Here is a 22,454-nt window from a genome sequence, read left to right as displayed (position 1 = left end):
TTATCGTCACGACACGATAGGTGCAGCCCTACAAACTATCACAACTTTCCTAGGAAACTAGAAAATACCACTTCAAACTTTATTCTGAAGTATTTAGAACTGCTTCATTAAAGAAACAAAACACAGTAAAAGAGTCAGATAATATTATCTTGGCTGGCATACTGATGTATTTTCCACTTACATATTATTTTTAAATAAAGCTTATATAGCCAAAAAGCTAACTTTGTCAAACAAACTGAGCAGTCTGCAAAACGGCATATCTTGATATACCATTAGAAACCCTTGTTAGTCATATTACTTCTCTAGGTTTTCATAAACAGAGAAAGTCAGTGAGAGTTGGTCACAAAATGTTGCCAGCATCAAACATAATCCCCGTCAGTATCAACTCTACTGTTTTCTCTATTTTGCAGATCATTACAGGCTGAGTTACAACTCTTCAGAGATGTGCCAGTGACAAGCCAGCGCAAGCTCTCTTATTCACCCCCCCCCCCTCCTCCTCCTTTTCAGGCAGTGATCATGGAAAAATATCCAAGTGTGTGCGTGGCAGATGTAGACACCCCTCCACCCTCACCCCATCCCTTGTTCCTGCCCCAGAATAATGTATATCAAGCATAATCAGTCACAAGCATGACTCAATGGACATGTTATGATGTTCTACCTTCTGGCCTGCACTGCAGAAAGAGGAAGATACTCCAACTCCAAAATGTATGTGTGTGCCAAACAAACATAGGAAATTGAGAAATCATAAATATCATACATTGCAATCTTGGTATTTCATAAGGGGCACCAATAAATGACTTGTTAACAACTGGAATGCTCTTGTGAGGAAGACCAAACAACGTCTTTGTAAACACAGCTGCAAGTCTTAACATGGTCGCTCTGGGTCCTACAGTACATCTCAGTTAAGATCAAACATGCTGCTCTGCTTCTTAAGAAAAGATCATAATGACTACTTCATTCAAATTAAAAGTGTAGTTGAAGTACAAAGAAAAAAACACTTTCACATAATCACACATCTTTCTCAAGAAGTAGAGGTGTGGAGAGGTTTTTTATTCATCCATTACCTGCATTACACAGCGTAACATTGGTGTTTTGTTTTTTTGGGAGGGGGTTACTCTAAAGACCGTACATTCAGTTGTGGGGAAGTAATTAACACTCACAGGCTGAGCAGGCTCTCCACTGCAAGGCAGGAATGTGTTTGAAGTATCATTATTTAGTCATACTGACTCATGTATTCATTCACATCTCACACAAAAAAGCACTGTCTTTAGCAGATAATATAAAAAATGCAAAAGTCACAATTTCAATGTCTGATGCTTGTCATACACATACTTGTCTTTGCCGATTGTTTCATAGTCTTTGACAACCACGTTGATGAATGATGATGCATCCAAGGAAGAGTCTTTTAGATCAAATTCAAGCACCTGTAATTACAGAGAAGAACAAGTAGTTTTAACTGAGGTAATAGCAGCCCTAAGATGGTTCATTTCCCTGTCAACACTGTAACTTTCACAACTAACAGTTAACTCTAACCCATTACTTACTTCGTTCCATACAGGATTCAATTCATTGTTAACTGTTTTGGTCTTCTTCTTTTCATCTGTAAACACAATGCACAGTGAGCTTCCTTATTTGCAAAAACTCACAAGCTGTGATACCATAGTATGTCCTAGAGAAAACCCTGGACAAAGAGACTTCTTCCAAAAATAAAAAATACTGAATAAACTTGGAATGTCATTTTGTAAATATTTAGTTCAAGCCGTGTGGCCATAATATGCTGTTATCAGTGGACACAGACATTGCTATTATGACCTGACCTTATATGGATATATTCTTCATTTTGATTATGAATCACTGCCAAAATATTCAAATTAAGCTTTAAGAATGGATTCCTAATGTAAACTGCAAGGCTACTACCTTTAAGTGATGTCTAAAGAGTTAGAATAGAGTTAACGGTGCATAAAGTTGCAGTAGTTTCCAAAACAAAAAAGTTAAATACAAAGTCTCACCTCTGAAGACAACCGCAGCTATAGGATCTGGGTTTCCAAATGTCTTCTTGGGGATCCCACTAGCGGACTCAACAATGACCCGCAGCATTTTTGATAAACTCCAAACTTATTAAAAGAAACAAATCATATTCCGAGGAGAGACAGGGAGCCCCTCAGAGGAAACTGAAACACACAGATATGCTCAAGAGGAGTGGATTCCGCAGGGCAACCGCACTCATGAGTCAGAGGCATGAAACGCAACAGTAGCCTACATGAGTGTGGGAAGTTAGTAGGAGAAAAAAAAACTCAGATATCACACGGATAGTCAGTCTAGCTTTTTATTTAAACACTTTTAAATGCCTCATACTTAATATTGATTGGTATTTCTGTTTACAACTATGAGTTAATTCAGGCATCATCCAGGAAAACCAGCAGAGTCGGTCCACTCTTCTCTTGTACTTCAGCGCCCCCCAGTGGCGTTGTACGTAATGCATCCTTCCTTAAAATAAAGATATGATAGAATGCAGCCTTCGCTCCATACTTTTAAAAATAAACACAACCAAAACACACATAGCACTAAGTAAGAAAAAGCGCTGCCCCAGAAACTACATCATTGTTTAAACTAAAATCGGCGTCATAGTGGGCAGTGGATTTTGGGCGGCGGTATTTAAAGTAGCACAATAATCCATCCAATCAATGACAGACTGTTGAACTAGAGGCCATCACTCCCTCCCAAGGTAACGATGCTAACTAAATATGCTAATGCAGTGCACATAGTGAAACGTCTTCTAAAATGATCAAGATTCATTTAGGCGTTTAATCTGACGGTGAAAGTCATGTTTCGTACACTTAATGAATCAACAATGTATGCTAGCAAGGTTTTAGCTTAAAGTTGCTATTAACGCTTTTTCAACTTTTGTTTTTATTCCTCCCAACATATGCTTACCTGTCTAGTTTAACCAACATTATATGGTGTTATATTACATTTGTCAATATTACCTGCAACAAAAACACAGCTTCAAAGTGTGTGCAAATGGGTATTTGTTTGCTAAATTGACGTTAGTTTAACGTTAGCTATTAGTTTAGCAAGTTCAGCATCCAGTTTAACCACCAATCCATTCCTTGTTGAGCCAGTGAGAGGATGTGATATCTGTTAACTTTGGCTACTTTTTTACCCTTTGTGATGAACTAAACATAGTTATCAATAATTTACTGTAGCCAAAAGAGTCCAAAACGGTCTCCTCTACGTCCATTAGGTGGCATTTCTGGAGCTTTTAATCTGATTCAGTGATCGTCAGATATTTAAATGTTTGCCGAGCACTGGGCCATGTTAGCTTTGATATGTATGTTTCGATTTCTTGAAATACTGCTCCAGGTTTGAATGAAATGTAATAGACATCTGGAGGCCATTGTCAGCTAGTGTTGGTGTTCTTGGAGGAATTAGATCATCTCCTCTCACACATCCCTGAAACTGGCCCTCCCGCTGTACTTCTCGGAGACTTCAACCTCCAGACGGGGAAGATAGACGAACTAACATCTCTGTTAACCGCCTTTGCTTTCTCACTGTCTCCGTCCCCACCGACTCATAAAGCTGGCAATGTCCTTGATCTCATATTCTCAAGGAACTGCGCTACTTCTAACCTCTCTGTAAACCCGCTCCACACATCCGATCACTTCTTCATTTCATTCTCTCTATCCCTTTCCAAACATAACAAACTAATCTCTTCTCATCCTGCACTTGTCCGCCGTAACCTTCGCTCCCTCTACCTTTGCCTCGTCGGTGCTCTCAGCCCTCCCTTCCTCTGACTCGTTCCAACTCCTGCCTCCAAACTCTGCTGCAGAAACTCTCCTCTCTACTCTCTCATCCACTCTGGACTCGCTCTGTCCTCTCACATCTCGGCAGGCTCGTCAGTCCCCTCCTGCTCCCTGGCTAAATGATGCACTGCGTGCTAATAGAACCATCCTTAGGGCAGCAGAGCGGAAATGGTGGAAATCCAAACACCGTGACGACCTCCTAACCTATCAGGCTCTCCTCTCCTCTTTCTCTGCTTCGATCTCTCAGGCAAAAAGCACTTTCTTTCAAGATAAGATCCAATCTTCCTATTCCAATCCTAAAAAACTATTTTCCATCTTCTCCACCCTCTTGGACCCTCCAAAAGCTCCTCCCCCCTCCACACTTCTGTCAAGCGACTTTGTTACCCACTTTGAAAAAAAGGTTGATGATATTCGCTCTTCTTTTTCTGACTCACCTTTACTCACCGCTGGGTCACCAGACCCTCCTTCCACCAACACACTTACCTCCTTTTCTCCTCTCTCTCCAAGTGAGGTTCTTACCCTCATTACCTCTGCCCGCCCTACCACCTGTCCTCTGGACCCTATCCCTTCAAACCTCCTTCAGACTATCGCTCCTGATATTCTACCGTTTCTCACCCATTTCATCAACACTTCTCTAACTTCTGGTCACTTTCCAAACAGTCTCAAGGAGGCAAGAGTAAACCCTCTCCTAAAGAAACCCACTCTCAACCCGTCTGATGTTATAAACTACAGGCCTGTCTCTCTCCCGTTCCTGTCTAAATCACTTGAACGCGCTGTCTTTAAACAACTCTCCTGTTATCTCAATCAGAACAACCTTCTGGATCCGCACCAGTCTGGTTTCAAGGCAGGTCACTCCACAGAAACTGCTCTCATTGCTGTCACGGAGGAACTGCACACTGCCAAAACTGCATCCCTCTCCTCTGTCATCATCCTGTTTGACCTGTCTGCTGCATTCGACACGGTGAATCATCAGATCCTCCTTCGCACTCTCCAAAAACTTGGAGTTTCAGGCTCTGCACTTTCCCTCCTCACCTCATACCTGAAAGACCGTACCTACAGGGTGACTTGGAGAGGGTCTGAGTCCGACCCTTGTCAATTAACTACAGGGGTCCCTCAGGGCTCTGTTCTTGGTCCCCTCCTCTTCTCCCTGTACACAAACTCGCTCGGATCAGTCATTAGCCCGCATGGTTTTTCTTACCACTGCTACGCTGATGACACCCAATTAATTCTGTCCTTTCCCCGCTCAGAGACCCAGGTCGTCACACGCATCTCTGCTTGTCTAGCTGACATCTCTCAGTGGATGTCTGCTCATCACCTCAAACTCAACCTTGACAAGACTGAGCTGCTCTTCCTTCCGGGAAAAGATTGTCCCACTCTTGACCTAACAATCAACATCGGCACCTCAGTTGTTTCCCCGACTCAGACTGCAAGGAATCTGGGTGTGACCCTAGACAACAACCTGTCCTTCACTGCAAACATCGCTGCTACAAGCCGTTGCTGCAGATACACGCTTTACAACATCAGGAAGATACGTCCCCAGCTGACACAGAAAGCGACTCAGGTTCTGGTCCAGGCTCTCGTCATCTCACGCCTAGACTACTGCAACTCCCTCATGGCTGGTCTACCTGCATGTGCCATCCGACCTCTGCAGCTCATCCAGAATGCAGCGGCTCGTCTGGTCTTCAACCTTCCTAAATGTTCCCACACTACTCCGCTCCTACGCTCGCTTCACTGGCTTCCGGTAACTGCTAGAATCCACTTCAAGACACTGGTACTTGCTTACCATGCTGCGAATGGATCTGGCCCTTCGTACATCCAGGACATGGTTAAACCATACACCCCAGCGCGTGCACTACGCTCTGCATCAGCCAAACGACTCGCTGCACCCTCGCTGCGCCCTCGCTGCGCCCTCGCTGCGCCCTCGCTGCGAGGGGGACCCAAGTTCCCAACGGCGAAAACACGTGGGTTTGCTGTCCTGGCTCCAAGATGGTGGAATGAGCTCCCCATTGACATCAGGACGGCAGATAGCTTGCACATCTTCCGGCGCAAACTGAAAACTCATCTCTTTCGACTCCACTTCGAGCGATAGAACTATTAACAAAGCACTTTTATACTAATAAAGGACTGGCTTTTCTAAAGCCAGTTGAGTAGCACTTGATGTACTTTTATGATTCTGTTTTCTTCAAGTTGTATTCTGTTGGACGAACGCACTTATTGTAAGTCGCTTTGGATAAAAGCATCAGCTAAATGCAATGTAATGTAATGTAATGTTTTTAATGTTTATGAGATGACTGAAAATAAAATCTTTTAATACATTGCATGATTTTGCCTGCATTAAAATGAGATTATTTTTGATCTGATAATAAACTGTGAATGTATTTTTAATTTCTCTTCAAAAACGATTAGAAAACTATCTTGGGTTAAGTTTTTCCAGTTTTTGTGATCAACTTGGATCCATTCAGAGTTGAAATAATATATTCTGACAAAAAATGAAAATGTTTTATTTCTTGAAAGTGTCAGTGTCGTGTTATATTTGTTCACAGGTGCTTGAGATGGCGTCCCCCAAACAAAAGGGTAGCCCCAGGAGAAAGCCCATCCCTGAGCTTGATGTGGTTGTCAGCAGTCTGAGGAAGGAGAACTCCTACCTGAAGATGACCCTGGCTGAGCTGTCTCGTCAACATTCAGAACATAACAAGCTGTTAGAGGTAAACCTATTCAAACTACTCATCCAAACTATCAGTGCTGTTTAAATATGTCTCAACCTGTACTGCAGGGTTTTGTTTTAGAGTTGTTTATTAATAGTAATCCATATATATTTGTAATGTCTTTTCGCAGCGCTTCCTCTCTCTTGAAACCTTTCGACTGGAGAGTTCTCATCAGCTCACAGACAAACAGGAGAATATTGCTTTGCCGTCGAAGCAGTTGAGACAGAAAGAAGGGAATCTGATGGACGTAGTGAGTATGAGAAGAAAAAGAAGCCTATCCAGTTACTGTGGGGTCACTGATGAGATCAAGAACAAGCTTGTGAGTGTTTCAACTAGGTGTCAACATCTCGAGAACAAAGTTGCAGGGAAGAAGGTAAAACTATACATTTTAATGCAAGTAACTGTAAGGCATCTTTAAACAAACATACCTGCCCTTTTATAAGAAAAACATTTGTATATTGTTACATAGCAAAATATGTGTTCTGTTATGGGAATTACAACAAGTTTTTTTCCTTTCTTCTTGTAAAATCCTCTATTACATGTTATGTTATTTGGCACTTCCACGGAAACGTCATTCATATGTCCCAGTAAGTCATGACTGAAAGCCAGCATGCACAATACAAGGACCCTCAGCCCAAGGACCCCCAGCATTTGAGTTTTAATTTTAAATGCTGTGATTTGTCAAAATGTCCTTCTTTTAATAAACAAAATGCTTTTGGTTGTGTTGCTACTTGCTTCCTACTGAGAAAGCTTCTCTTGCCAGTTTTACACCACTAGATGGCAGCAGTTGTTTTTAAGTGTTTTCCATTTAGTGAAGGACCACTGTTCTCCATTAAAAACACTCTTCCTCATACAGAGCATACCATCCAAGTGACACACAAAACAAAGAATATAATGCTCCAAATCCCACTGGGCTGTACTTTGGACCTTGTTGTGACATGTTTTGACTATGTTTTGTTTTTTATTAAATAAATAAAAAATATATAAAGTCTGTTCATTAACGTATATGTAATGCTGTACTGTAATTTCCTTGTCAAGTAGGACTCTGCCTCAAGTGAATGGGACTCAACAATAACCACAGCAGAGCTCCCAAAGCAACTCAGTGATGTAGGTACTGTGTAGTGACCACACATCTGGAAAATGTCTACTGTTTTTATTTTTCACTTGTGCCTAATCCAACGTTTTATTTTTTCATCTTTAACTCTCTTCTGTTTTGCATTAAATGCAAAATGTTGTATCTACGTGAAGCAGTGCCTCTGTGTACAGTATAAATGTCTTACTGAGTGTTCTTTTGCTTTAAACCCTGGCACAACTCTCTTTCTGTCTTTCTCGGTTATGTGCTTCTCATTCTTTTATTCAATCCCCCAAGGCCTTGGAGAAGAACAAGCAGTGGCTGGCATATGACCAGCAGAGAGAGGCCTATGTGAGGGAAATCATGGCCAGAATGTTATGGCTGGAGAAGCAGCTGAATGAAGCCAATCAGAGTCGCTCACAGCGGCACAATGAGGAGCATTCAGAGGGTGAGCCAGAGGGACAGTGGGCAGTGGGCACTCACCACTGGAGCAACAAGGGGCAACAGACTGTCACAACACAGTTTTTAAGATATCAAGATCACCCTCAAGGACCCAGTCTTTAAGGATCTATGTCTTTATGCATCGGACAAATCATGCATTGTACATACATCTATATTTTAACATTACCATTTCTGCCTCCTTTATTACAGAGAATGAACAAATACTAACCCAGATGCAGCAGCACTATGAAAGTCTCCTACAGAAAGCCACAGAGGAGCTGGATGTGCTCAGGGAGCAGATCAACATGATCCACCAAACCCTGATAATAACCCGAAACCAGTATGTCTGCTACTACAAAATGAACATTATAAACCTTTTTTAAAGTTGGCAAAGTTGAAAACTAGTCCGCTACTTGACAAGCTGTTTGATCCTTAGGTGCCAAGAAAGGGAACATGAGGTGGAAGAGCTCAAGCAGCAGCAGCTGCAAAATGAAATTACGAGCAGAAAAAGTCCACAGGAACCTCTTCAATGCTCTGAGGATGAGGACCAATGGATCACCGCTGAGACTCAAGACCTTCAATGCAGACTGAATGAGGAGAAGCGCAAGTCGGCACGCATCGTTCTGCAGGTAGGTCTTAATTGAACTTTTTTTTTAGCAAATAGGAAAAATGTAAATCCTCCAAATGCAGAATAACATTCTCTTTTTAGTCTACTGTCATGCAGAAGGCTTTTTTGAATAGTCACCATGCAGACCAGGAAACGATTGAAGACTTGGAGCGACAGGTATGAAAGTATCGGTTATCGATTATCTTGTCCCCTTGGTTGAATAAATCCTTAGTATTAACTAGAAATTAAGGCATGTTGTTAATTCATACGCTTTTTTTTAATTTTATTTTTATTGAGTCAGGCACAATGAGTTTACATTTATACAGTCAATATTTTTATTTATTTTTCCATACACTTTCAATAATGACACAGACCATTTTCGCAATCTAAACTACGAATTATTCCTAATTAAAAATATATATATTTCTACAGCTATACTTTTTGATATTGTAATGGGGACTTTTCTAATTTTAGATAAAGATTTCTTCACAAGACCTTGATGATGAGAAGCAGAACTGTGCGTATTTAAAGAAACAAACGGGTGGGGTTCTGAAGAGGCTGCAAAAAAATAAAGAACAGGTTGGTATGAAAATCACTTATTTGTAAATAGTATATCCAAACTTTATTAGTGATGAACCTTTAAGCTGCATTACATTTTCTTGGGGCAGAATAAGTTGGTAATCATTTCTCTGGCTGAGTCACTATGAATCACCGGTTTGAAATGACATATCTTAATTTGATCCATTGTTAATATTTAAGAAAAATACAGCTGTATGTTCTTTCTGGACACAAATTATAGAACTGATCAATGACTCCATTTATATTAGAGAGACCAGCCGGATCAAACCTCATGTGAAGCGGTACACCCCCCCTCCACGTGCTCCTCTTACGGCAGCTTGCTGAATGAAAGCTTCCTGGCGTGTCCCGGCTGTCGGGCCGAGTATCCCAGCAGTCAGTACCGAGAACTGATGGTCCACCTAGAGTCCTGTCTGGACTGAGCTCAGCCGAGAACTTCAATTCTGTCTTCTGTTAAGGTTTCTGTACTGTGTAACCAGAGTTATTTTTAATAAACTACTGTGGTGAATTGCTGAAGTTGTGCTTTTTAGATTTGAAGTATTCCACAAAGCTTTGGCTGGATTTTAAAATGTTTTCTTGCTTTACCAGCAGGTGTAGTGGCAGTGCAGAAATGTAAGGTCGCTAAAGAATACATTCGAGGGACTTTGGTGATCTTGACACTTCACTAATCTAGTGAAATATCTCAACATAGACTAGGTGCATTAGAAATATCCTTACAGGCATTATATCCACATTTTGATATAATGGCTGTAATTTGTTGCATTATTTTCCTTTTTATATTAAGCCTTTAAGGATAAAACAACCACCAAGGCAACATTTAAATGTGCTTAATACTTAGTTTTCTGACCAAATACCTGCAGAACTAATGTCATTCACATCTTTACATGCACTTGGTTGATGACCAACTAGCAAAAGCTAACAGGCTAATCGGCAATGGTGAACCTAGTAAATGCTGCTCAACATCAGCCAGTGGTCTTGTTTGTAGCTTACTGTAGAAAATAAAGATAATTATGTGTGATACTGAGGGGCTGCTGCAGGTCCTTGACCCCTCCCTCGTCTCACAGTATTGAAACCAGATGAATTGCTTCACTCAACTTGTGTTAATCCCTTTCCTGTGCTATTTAAAGACGAGGATTTGTATTGCTAGCCAACAATATTGGAAGTCAAAGGTCTGTGCAGTGACGGGGGGGTTAAAAGGGAACATGACACCAAGGGTTAACATACTTTAAGCTAACAGCTTTAAAAATATATCTTAATATGGTTAGGACACCTCCCTTGCCTTTAGGTACTTTTCATACAGACCACATATTTGTAGACAGTTAGTATATGATAAATGTGTTAGTTTTGATAAAACAAATATGTATTGAGTCAATTTCTCCTCTTAATGTATCAATAAATCCCTGTAGGTTTTGCCCAAGAGGAAAATCCTGTGTTTGGGAGCACCACTGGTCAATTACTGCATTACTACAGAAGAAGTAAACCCGATAATCTAATTCACAGCGTCAATAAAAGTGGTGTCTAACTAATTAGATCTCGTCGGCTTCTTTGAGGTTTACACGCTAAATAGCTCAATTGATTGAAGATAAGAAATTGGATTAACACACAAGTAAGTCGTTTCAATCCCAGCCGACAGAACAGTTGTGTGTCATTAAATGCGTGAAATGCAAGTTGATGTTAGAAAACTAATGAAACTAATGTGATATTGGAGAATAATAAATGCACAGCACAAAGAACATCTCGTAATGTTTGTCTTCAGGTAGGGAGAACAAAGCATCACAGATTTGTCCCCACTAACCCTCCTCCCCTTGTTTGGTATCTCTTATCAGCTCATTTCCTCATTCACTTCTCTGGCAGACTGCAGGAGTAGACACGCTTTTTACATCTATATGGATACTCACCATCACACTCACTTTCTCCATCTAAGAAACCTAAGTTATTTTTCCTTCTTTTCCGGGGGGGAAAACTTAAATCATGTTGCCACTATTTTTGAGACCCTGGTTATCACCGCTGTCTTCCTGGTGTCTGTGGCAGCTAATGTGGGCGCTGCAGCCCTGCTGACCTGGGAACGCAGGCATTTGGCCAACAAAACCATTCTGACCCTCAACCTGTTTGTGGCCGACCTGCTGTTTGTCAGCATGATCCCGTTGATAGTGGCCGTGCGGTGGACTGTGTCCTGGACGCTGGGGTTTACGGCCTGTCACATTGTGCCGTATGTGATTTGTATGAGCGGCTGTGTCACCATCACCACCCTGGCCTCCATCAGTGTGGAGAGGGTCCTGGCCATCCTTCAGCTGCAGGCCGTGCCCACCTTAAACCGCAGGATGGTGTCTGCCACCCTCTTTTTCATCTGGACCTTCTCTGCACTCACCTGCATTCCCCTCAGTCTGTTCTTCACTGTGATCAATGTGGATTTCCCTCAGCAGGTATGGAAAGATTGAAGGTAGTAAGGAAAGCTAAATGTTCCTACCTTTTTTAATGAGTGTTTTATTGTGTTTTCCACAGAAACGTGAACACATTTGTACTCTCAAGTGGCCTGACCCAACTGGGGAGATTGTGTTTAACGTGACCTTCACTGCCCTGTGCTTCCTTCTCCCAGGGGTCATTATTGTGGTCAGTTACAGCAAAATATTACAGGTGGGTTTATGGAGTAATGTCCGGAAGTTAGTGTTTATACTGTAGGAGGGTGGAGTTTTTAGGATCAGGAAATCTCAACTACACTTTTATTTTTCCTTCTGTGAAAAAATCTCACAATAAGTTAGTCCAACCTTTGTCATTACCTTGCCACCCTATCTGTGGCACTCACGCTTACATGGACTATAAGATGCTAAGTAATTACCTAAAATTCTAACAAATAATTAACAAGAGTAAAACGTTACCCCTTATCTGACCCAAATTGGATTTTGTACACTAAAGTGGTTGACCTTATTCCACTCTATTGTAAATGATGTGTTATCCCTTACATTGTTAAGTTGCATAGAGATCCCTGTATTACTCATTAAACTATTAATCCCAGCTCATGCCCATTTATTTGCGGATCTATTGACTTTGTGCCGTCTGCAATGATTAGTCATTTCTTTGTTATTGTGGGAACAGAGATGCATGTTCTTTAATAATTACTGGAGGTGAAAATGTGTGGGTGTGGGTGGAGAGCTTTGCACTATCAACTGTCAACAGTACAATGGGTAATCAGTTCTGCCAATGTGGACATTAAAGTGATACAGACGATAGTAACCGACTGTCAGCCACATATGGTTTTAGCTCTGGGAAGTCTACATGGGAGTTTGAGACTGTGCTCCATATGTTCAACCAGACCATGTTACATAGATGGTTTTAATTTCATGTTTTTTGTCCACTTTGTATGCTGTCATAAAGAAAAGGAAGCCACTATTTTGTAATATTTTTTATTTGTGTTCCAGATTTATAAAAGAAGTAAACTAAGGCTCCGACACCGAGACAGCCAGCCCCAAGTTGGAGACTCTGTCGAGTACAATGTCTCCCGTAAAGATATGAGGCTATTTCGAACCCTTCTGGTCCTTGTGCTCTCTTTCTTGATCATGTGGAGCCCCATTTTCATCACCACCTCTCTCATCATGGCCAGGTACTTCCTGGGTCACCTAGAAGTCTCTTCTACCATGTTCTTCTGGGTGGTGACGTTCACACTGGCCAACTCAGCCCTCAATCCCATCCTCTACTCCGTCTTCCAGTTCAAGAACCGCTGGCGCAAGTTCTGCTACAGATCTGTTGTATCTCCGCTGAGAAAAGTACACCGTGGCAGTGGTCGAACGCAAGGGATGCATCAATGATCATCAAGATTGTTCTGTACAAATATATAGTTTTAATTGTTATATTAGTCAGCTTATTTAGTCTATTATAGTGAACAAAAACACTTATTTTATTCCATTGCTTGCTCCAAGTATACTAACCAATGTTTGCCTGCCAACAAGAGTAATTAAGATCAATGCTGCAGGTTGCAATCCTACTTAATCCTGTCGCTGTTTAAATGCATCTGACAGAAGTGGCCCAGGAAAGCCAGTCTCTAGAAATAAACACTTGTTTATCTTGAGGACTTTCTGTATAATAATTATAATATAAGAAATAGCTGTCACTGCTCTTTTTGAATGTATCAGCTGTATAACATTACCTCTGTGGCTGCATCCTAGTTCTCTTAGACACTTATACAGCTTTAATCAGCATATCAATGGCTCCTCTAACCCTCTTTTCGGTTGTATGGTTATCCTTCTGCCTAAAATACATTAGTTTGCCAAGATCTCATTATATTATCAGAAAAAAATAGGAAATCCTCAGGATCCCTTGCAGTCTTGACATCATAATCCGGTCTACAGTGCAGGTCATGCATGTGCATAACTCGGTGAACATAACATGTGATGGGATTGTCCCCACTAAAATGACAGGCGGCAGGATTTACAAGTTAAGAAAGCTCAGCAGCTTTATGACCCTTGCGTAAGTTATTATCGCCCCCTTGGATCCCCTTACCCAGTAAGCCACTCACTACCTTCTGTTACAGAGGAGAAGGTGGGAGCGCTGTCCACAGAGGAGTTCTGAAAATGTCTCGGTAGAGTCTGCAGTGCCTCATCTTTACTGCTGTACACACCTGAAAGGATTATCTTTGTTCAGAGGGGATTGTGTATCCAAACGTGGGCAACATGGCAGACAAGGACATTAGAGAAGTTTCTTGACAACAACCCCGATTTCGCTAAGCAGTACTACGACAAGAAAGTCCAGGCAGATGTGATTACTGCTGCCTTCAACAACCAGGTGCAGGTCAAAGAGCCATCCTCTTACAAGGATGTCAGCACCATCCAGGAGTCTGAGTTCATATTTGAGATCATAAAGGAGTTAAAGACAAACGCCCCGATGGAGAAAACTCTACATAAAATTCTCCAGAGGGTTGCTCTGCTGATCCAGGCGGATCGATGCAGCTACTTCGGCTACAGGTCTCGCAACGGAACACCTGAGCTGTCCACGATCCTCTTCGATGTGACCCACAATTCCTCATTTGAGAAAAATCTTGTGAATCCCAATGTAGAGATTGTTTTTCCCACCGACATGGGAATTGTTGCAGATGTTAAGAAGGTGGGCTAGTGCCAAAGATAATTACATTGAAATGTGATGCAAATGGAACTAGTGATTTATGATACTGGGCTTAATTAAAATATAAACTTGATTATAGAGCCCTGCATTTATAAATGAACAAATAAGACAAATAGACACCAGTCTGTATTACAGATTATACATACAGTAGATTAATCCTATTATTCAGTTTTATTAATGCCCAACAATTACTTTTGGATGTTTTTTAAAAAAATATTATAGGTGGATAGTATAGGTTAAATAACTTGTTTTCAATTAGAAGTAGCATGGCTTTTTAACCTGAACATTAATTACAGCTTTTAACATAACAACTGCTTTAGTCACTTTAATGCCGATTTGTATTTTAGTAGGATAATAGTAATACTTTTTCTGTGTGCACCCATTTACCTGTCGTCCTGTTATTTTTTTAGAACACTCATTTCAATGACTTTGTGGATAAACAGACCAAATATACCACCAAATGCATGGTTACTGTCCCCATCATGTATGAAAATGAGCCCATCGGTGTCATCATGGCACTCAACAAACAGGGTGCTGATGAATTTTCAAAGAGTGATGAGGAGGTAAGTGGACAGGATGTTCCATTTTGAATAAGAGGGTATTATTGCCTCCCCCAAGTGAGCTGGGAAACGTGCAGTAGTAAGCAGACAAATCCAGCAGCAGGGTCGCATCATAGGACCAGTTTAGCCCACCAGCTTTACTGTCTCCATATATGAAAGCACAATTTATAATCCATTTAGGGAGAGGAAGCTCAGAAATGTGTTTGCTTGTCTTGTTTAATGACCTCTGTGTGACTCTAGAGGTCATCCAATATAGAAATTGACTGATCTGTTGCAATTGAAGATTAATAACATTACATAGTAAAAAGGATTCACAAAGACAACATGATTCTTTGCTCTTATGTTGCAGCAAATACATTAACTTTGCTAGTGTGGTCGTCCTCCAAGGTCACACTTCCTGCATGTGGGATGTAGAATCCAGGAGAAGTCAGGTACAAATACAGCGTACATTTTGTATATTTTCAGTTTTTTTTCCAATAACAGCATGGAAAGAAAATTGACATATTTCTCAATAAAACAAAAATGGAAATATTTTCCAGCTGCTCTAAAATCATAAATGCTTTTCTTTTCAATAGGTGTTGCTGTGGTCAGCCAGCAAAGTTTTTGAAGAGTTGACAGATATCGAGAGGCAGTTTCACAAAGCTTTATATACAGTGAGGACATACATCAAGTGTGAGAGATACTCCGTGGGACTCCTGGACATGACCAAAGAAAAGGTGCGTCAACGAAAGTCTGAAGAAAGCTAAACATTTAATGAAGTATTTATTAAAAATATGGAAACTTATTGGCCTTTTGTTCACCAGGAATTCTTTGATGAGTGGGCAATAAAACTAGGGGACCAGGAGCCATACAAAGGCCCCAAGACACCTGACGGCAGAGTAAGTCCAACACTGTTTTTTATATTCCCATTATCCTTATTCCCTGATTTGTCAAGATTAAACATATAAATATAATATGAATAAATGCTCTCTTCCCGTTCAGGAAATCAGCTTCTACAAGATTATTGACTACTTGCTGGAAGGCAAGGAGGAAATTAAAGTTATCCCGTAAGTATCACAATGCACAGTAGCTTTATTCTCATATTTGTAGAGATTAACTGGTGTAATAAGAAGTCGAGCAGGTACTCATCCTCTGAACTCACAGCGGCCCCCCTGCGGACCACTGGGCTCTGGTCAGCGGCCTCCCATCATATGTGGCTGAGTAACGGATTTGTAAGTTCCATTTTTGTTCCTTTTTTCAATGGGAACACTGCGGTGTATTTGAGATTTGCTGATTTCCAAACACACCTGTGATAACCTCTTTTATTTGTTACTTCTTCTAGATCTGCAACATGATGAACACTCAAGCAGACGATTACTTTGCATTTCAGGTGAAAATAAACAACCGGCATTCAATTACATTTGCTCAGATGTTTACACACTGAAATAATCTGGATGTTCTGTTGGATTTGTTTGACAGAAAGAAGCGGTGGATGAGACTGGATGGAAGATTAAGAACGTCCTGTCCCTGCCCATCGTCAACAAAAAGGAAGAAATTGTTGGAGTTGCCACTTTCTTCAACAGAAATGATGGCAAACCATTTGACGAGAATGATGAACAAATTACAGAAGTATGGGAAACTACCCGTCTTCAGTGGCTCTTTTTGTTTATATTGTTTCACTTTTCAAGCCCTAACAGTAGAAATAGTTTTCTTTTTAATTAGTATTTGTGTTTAAAATGATGTCATACCATTGTCCTATTCTAATATCTCCAATTCAATTCTTTGAATGCTGTTATAATAAACTATAAACGTACTTTAATATACTTTTTTATATTTGTATCATTGAAATTACCGTTGGAGATTTGTTTGGAAGAATCTGTTGGAATTACATAATTTAATTGTATTTGTCCATGTCACCAGGCTCTTACCCAGTTCCTTGGCTGGTCCACTCTGAATAGCGACACATACGACAAACTGAACAGGACAGAGTGGAGGAAGGATATTACCCAGGAGATGCTCATGTACCAGACAACAGCCACACTTGATGACGTGCAGCTCAGCTACTGATATTACTTCAACTAGACTGAAAACAGATTAGTGGAACAAGCTTCCTTTAAACTCAATTTTCCCCCACAGAACACTCAAGAGAAGTTTGGCTCTGCACCAGAGGACTGTGACCAGAAGGAGATGTACAAACTGTTGGTAAGCAGCACTGTGATGGGTGGAGTACAATGCTCCTCATAAACTCCTTTTGTGATGGTTTACTGAAGGTTACACTGTTTCCAATGTGCAGAGAACCAACATCCCCGATGCCAAGAAGGTGGAGCTGCTCGAGTTCCGATTCAGTGACTTCGCTTTGTCAGAGCTGGAGCTCGTAAAGTGCGGCATCCGCTGCTTCTTCGAGCTCGGGGTGGTGGAGAAGTTCAAGGTCCCAGCCGAGGTACAGTAGAGAGGAAACCTGCCTGTTCACGACACTCCCCCCTGCCTGCCTGTGTGGGCAGCGCACCATCCCCTGAAACACACAACACACCAACATATGTGCGTTATGAATTCAGAGAGATTACATTTCAATTTAAACCAGTATTTTCCTTTGGGCTGCATGACTTTGGACCATATCAGTCACTATGTAACCCTAAAAGATACAGATGTGTTCTGAAATAGTTTTGGACAATGTAAATCTAAAGATTGATCGCAGCTCTGTTTTGTTTTTGCAGACCCTGACACGATGGATGTTCACTGTTCAGAGGGGATACCGTGACGTCACCTACCACAACTGGAGGCACGGTTTCAACGTTGGACAAACCATGTTCTCTCTGCTTCTAGTGAGGCACATTTCTCGCACCAAAATTCTATTTTGTTAATTACAAAGTGGATTTTCTATTACAATGCAGGGTTGACCTCTTTGTTCCTTTACAGACAGGTAAACTGAAGAAGTATTACACCGATCTTGATGTCTTTGCCATGGTCGCTGCTGGATTCTGCCACGATATTGACCACAGAGGAACCAACAATCTGTACCAGACAGATCATCATCATTTTTTAAGTCAAATCAATGGTATTAAATTGATGGTGAAAACTGAAAAAGACATAATAAAACAAACTAAAACATTTGGAATGTTGTTCTGTTGGACTATTATGTAGGAGTCAGTCTCCCACTGGCGAAACTGCACAGCTCCTCAGTAATGGAGCGGCATCATCTTGAGTACAGTAAGACCCTGATGGATAATGAGGTGGGTGCTTATAGCTTTACATGTATGTGATTGACAGTAGTTGTGGTTTGACATAGACAAAAACAAATCTAATGGCAAATGTTTTTCATACTCTTTTTTTGGTGTTTTCTCACTTTTTTCGATCACAGAACCTGAACATCTTCCAAAACCTTCAGAAGCGTCAGTTTGAAACAGTGCAGCATCTCTTTGAAGTCTGCATTATTGCCACTGATCTCGCCCTCTATTTCAAGTATGTGAGGAGTTTTTTTGTTCCATTTCATCATATAGAAACCATTTTTAAGCCTATTAATTGATTTTTAAGGACTCCTGAAAATATCTTAACCTCCTTGTCCTCTCTCAGGAAGAGAACAATGTTCCAGAAAATCGTTGAATCTGTGGAGGGGATTCCAGACGAGAAAGACAAGGTCAACTTCGTCTCCACCAATCCAACCAGGAAGGAAATTATCATGTAAATACAAGTTTATAATCATGTGAATAAACGCTGTCCGTCTTGACACCATTTATGGAGATTGTCTTGTGTTCTCTGTCATTAGAAAATGTTCTTTAATAGAGACGTTTGTTTTCCGCAGGGCAATGATGATGACGGCTTGTGACCTGTCAGCCATTACAAAGCCATGGGAGGTTCAGAGCAAGGTAAGTTCCCTTCCTCCGGCTTCTGAATCATAATGAAACATGAATCACTCATCTGATCTCATCGTCTTACTGGTCCTAGGTCGCTCTAATGGTGGCAGCAGAGTTTTGGGAGCAGGGCGACTTGGAGAGGACTGTCCTTGATCAGCAGCCTATTGTAAGAATCTAATGATTTTTGGTATGTTGTCTGCACTGTATGTTATCATGAAGTCATAACAATAATTATAATCTCTCGTCTTCTATAGCCAATGATGGACAGAGATCACGCTGAGGAGCTACCCAAGATGCAATGTGGTTTCATTGACTTTGTCTGCTCCTTTGTGTACAAGGTAGAGACACAAATAATGTAAATAAACAATAACACAAACAACATATTTATATACTTTTGTCCGTAAATTATTTTCTGTTTGTTTGTAGGAGTTTTCTCGCTTTCACATAGAGATCACTCCGATGTTCGATGGGCTGAATATAAACAGAGGCCAGTGGAGAGCTCTCGCAGACGTCCACGAGGCCAAAATGAAAGCTATCGAAGACGAGAAGAAGAAGCTGGAGGGTGGAGGCGAAGGTGCGTCAACACATCCCTCCTGATCACTCTGTGTTTTCACGTCAACTTTCCTCTCACCCTCTTTCTTATTTGTTTCTCTTAAGATGTTCAAGAGGCCGGGAAGTCAAAGACATGCGTGATCTGCTCGACCTCTAGGACAATCGAGGCATTTATGAATGTGTGTCTGAATGTGTGTGTGTACAGTGTGTGGAAGTGTATGAGCATGTGTGTTAACAGATGAGGGAATTTCTAATGTGAAAGAACCCATGAATAATTATTTGTATATACAATACATATTTATTATATTACAAATATTCTCTGATAGAGAAAGCTGTTTTAATTGGCATCAACCTTGGGCACATACAGTTTTTATGTCATACTATAAAAACATGTATTAATATTGTATATACTTAAAGAATGGATTGTATCCATTATGACAATTTATACTGAATATAATATCAGGATAATTAGCTCGCTCTCTTTTGCTTTTGCCATGGTTTAATTAAGTAGACATGTTAGGCTTCTAATATGATTTATTTGGGGTGGAATACAAATAGTCAAATAAAATGCTCTTATTTTGTATAGAAAGAGCTTACCAAACAACAATTATTAAACTCATTTATTTTTTAAATTGCAAATAGTGCTTTCAAAATGTCAAGCATATGTCCATAGCAAATGAGTGAGAGATGTAAGAAGATTTGACAGAATTGGATTTGGTTATAAGCCCCTTTGGCTAAGTCCACTGCTTACATACATTAAAAATACTGCTGTCCTGCTCATAAGTCAACGTGTGCAGAGATCATGTGGCATTTACATGATGGGAAGGTGTCATACATAAACTGTGCAGCACACGAATGCTACTATACTAGTAGCAGAAACTGAACTATGTTATGATGGTGTTGCTATTTTCCTAAACGAAGCTTGTAAACGGAACAATGTCAGTTTTCTTCAGATGCACGCATTTGTTAACATTAGAACTTTAAATCTCAGCGAATGCTTTGCCAAGAAATTTGACGGAAATGAATTAATAGCATTAAATACATAATTGTATGTGCAATAGCATCATGTAAAAGACAATCTGCAATGTCAATAAAGTTTATTTTCAAGTCATTCATGCTGTGCGTTTTAAGTGGCCCAATTACATATATTTAGCAAGAAGGGTGATATTCATGTTGTGCTTTGCATCATGGATGTCTGAGTATGAGATAGTTGGCAGCACATTATTGAATAGAAGGAGTTTCCTGATGGAGACTTCTAACCTTCTTGATCCCAGGACTCTCCGAGGTGCGTCTGTTTACACTGCGTCTACTACTGAGTTACAGCTAAAGGGGTTTAGGAGAGCAGGACTGACCAAACATCAGCCTTTAATTAACTGCTAACAAGCTTACAGGAGACCTGCGTTACTGTTTTCTGTTTACAGGCTGCTGATATTCATTCATCGAATGAACATGCACATCCTTATGAGCAACAGGAATATGCAAAAGCTATAGCTAGCCAATGTGTCCATACACTTACTTTCATATCATAGTTTACAGAGAGTACAGAAACAAGAAAACAATATCCCCTCTTGTAGGCTGCAGTTTACAAAGGTTTACATGGGGTTCAATAGCTGGTTAAAGAGTCCTGTGTCTTGTCCTTTGACAATGATCTTTTTGGACTTAAAAAGATAAATGTCTTTTGTCTTTTTTGGATCTGTTTGACCTTATTTAGGATGGCTATAGCAGATGTTATGTTACATCACGTGAGAAAATCCCTGAAAGATCCCATGTTGTAAAAGGCATCCCTGCCTTTCCCCTGCTTTTTACTATAACAAGAACACATATTTTCTGATCAAATCAAATGTTAGGAAAATGTGTGAGTATTACAAAATCCTTTGAAACTTCGAAATTAGAATATGGTCAGAATATTCAACAACAAATAGTTGGTTATTAAGGTTCAACATTATCTCATTCTTTCAGCTTTTGTGCTTTTTTTTACATATTTAATTGCAGTGATTGTTGAATATGTCTCTGAAAGTGATATTATGTACATTTAAGAAAAGGTTTTCTTGTGTTTCTGCCATTTGTAATAATCCTACTGATATGAGGCATAGTTCATACAGGAACCAGAGAGCATCTCACCTACTAAAGCCTGGGCATCATGAGAGGTAAGCAGCTCTGAGGCCTGAGAGGATACCTTAAGCATCCATCACTGGTGGAGGAGGAGGATTATGAATGTGTGATTGTGAAATATGCAAATACATTTTCTCTTACAGTGATTTAAAACCATATTGGTAATTATTTAAATAACTTATTTAAGATGAATAAGATATGTATTCTTCCCACGGGATTTGTTTTGTTGCAGTAGCACATTAACAGCAAAAGTAGATAAATAGAGAAATTAAACAAATGATGTGAATTTAATATAAAATGTCATCATAATACATACACATCCTAAATATTGTTACTATGCAAGGACAAGTACTTGAAGTGGTTACCAGTTATAAATACCTAGGTATCTGGCTTGATGATTGTCTTACTTTTAAACTTCATGTCAATAACCTGCTTAAAAAGCTGAGGGTTAGACTAGGTTTCTTTTTCAGAAACAAGTCCTGTTTCTCTTTTGAAGCCAGGAAAAGGCTAGTCACTGTGACCTTTTTACCTGTGCTGGACTATGGTGATTTGATCTATATCAATGCACCTGCCCATTGCCTGGAAAAGTTAGATGCCGCCTATCACAGTGCACTGAGATTTGTCACAAATTGTAAAGCACTTACTCATCACTGTACCCTGTATGCCAAGGCAGGTCTGCCTTCACTAACTGTACGGAGGCTCAGTCACTGGTACATGTTCATTTACAAAGCCATGTTGGGTAAACTACCTTTTTATATCTGCTCTCTGATCTCTCGACGAATTGAAAGTACATATTGCCTGAGATCTCATGATGTTGTTTTATTAAATGTGCCAAGTGCTAGGACTGTCTTAGGGAAGAAAGCTTTTAGTTGTGCAGCTCCACTAAATTGGAACAGTCTGCAAACATGTTTAAAACTGAGCACTTTGGTTCCCCTGCATCATTTTAAAACTCGGCTGGGTGACATGCTGTTTGATACTCATGGTACCTGTCACTGTAAATAGAGTTTGTAAACTGTACCCTGCACATTATGTTGTATGTCATCCTTATTGTTGTTCTGTTGTTTTTATGTTACATGTGTAACTA

The 22,454-nt window shown here is 40.3% G+C and overlaps 3 protein-coding genes and 1 pseudogene across 3 annotated transcripts in view; 3 read left to right on the top strand and 1 right to left on the bottom strand.

Annotated features, from left to right (window-relative positions):
• The window catches only part of myofl (myoferlin like), a 47,425-nt gene extending 45,192 nt beyond the window's left edge, over positions 1–2,233 (bottom strand). Inside the window, exons 1-3 of the mRNA XM_034203780.1 lie at positions 2,010–2,233; positions 1,545–1,600; positions 1,333–1,424 (exon numbers count right to left, since the gene is read on the bottom strand). Of these exons, the coding sequence (XP_034059671.1) occupies positions 1,333–1,424; positions 1,545–1,600; positions 2,010–2,097 (236 nt within the window). The 5' untranslated portion in view covers positions 2,098–2,233. The remainder of the gene's footprint in view (positions 1–1,332; positions 1,425–1,544; positions 1,601–2,009) is intronic.
• Positions 2,234–2,260: 27 nt separating this feature from the next.
• Positions 2,261–9,670, top strand: LOC117538190 (centrosomal protein of 55 kDa-like). The gene is made up of 9 exons (XM_034203758.1): positions 2,261–2,266; positions 6,347–6,508; positions 6,639–6,827; positions 7,550–7,615; positions 7,878–8,090; positions 8,234–8,361; positions 8,458–8,650; positions 9,103–9,207; positions 9,456–9,670. Exons 1-9 carry the CDS (start codon positions 2,261–2,263, stop codon positions 9,624–9,626), a joined length of 1,233 nt encoding a protein of 410 aa, XP_034059649.1. The 3' UTR covers positions 9,627–9,670.
• Positions 9,671–11,090: 1,420 nt separating this feature from the next.
• On the top strand, positions 11,091–13,366 carry LOC117538189 (free fatty acid receptor 4-like). Its single transcript, XM_034203757.1, has 3 exons — positions 11,091–11,627; positions 11,707–11,838; positions 12,621–13,366. The coding sequence occupies exons 1-3, from the start codon at positions 11,091–11,093 to the stop codon at positions 13,005–13,007; spliced, it is 1,056 nt and encodes a 351-aa protein (XP_034059648.1). The 3' UTR covers positions 13,008–13,366.
• A 502-nt stretch (positions 13,367–13,868) lies between these two features.
• Positions 13,869–20,075, top strand: LOC117538211 (annotated as a pseudogene).
• Positions 20,076–22,454: the final 2,379 nt, after the last annotated feature.

The sequence above is a fragment of the Gymnodraco acuticeps genome, unplaced genomic scaffold, assembly GCF_902827175.1.
Source record: "Gymnodraco acuticeps unplaced genomic scaffold, fGymAcu1.1, whole genome shotgun sequence".
Taxonomy (NCBI): domain Eukaryota; kingdom Metazoa; phylum Chordata; class Actinopteri; order Perciformes; family Bathydraconidae; genus Gymnodraco; species Gymnodraco acuticeps.
Note: the sequence above shows the minus strand (reverse complement) of the source record. Positions and strands in the feature narration are given on the sequence as shown.

Coding starts and splice junctions, on each gene's coding strand:
- LOC117538189 (XM_034203757.1), top strand. CDS start 11,091: ATGGATACTCACCATCACACTCACTTTCTCCATCTAAGAAACCTAAGT. Junction 11,628..11,706: donor ATGTGGATTTCCCTCAGCAG/GTATGGAAAGAT, acceptor TGTTTTCCACAG/AAACGTGAACACATTTGTAC. Junction 11,839..12,620: donor GTTACAGCAAAATATTACAG/GTGGGTTTATGG, acceptor TTTGTGTTCCAG/ATTTATAAAAGAAGTAAACT.
- LOC117538190 (XM_034203758.1), top strand. Junction 6,828..7,549: donor ATGAGATCAAGAACAAGCTT/GTGAGTGTTTCA, acceptor CTTGTCAAGTAG/GACTCTGCCTCAAGTGAATG. Junction 7,616..7,877: donor TCCCAAAGCAACTCAGTGAT/GTAGGTACTGTG, acceptor CAATCCCCCAAG/GCCTTGGAGAAGAACAAGCA.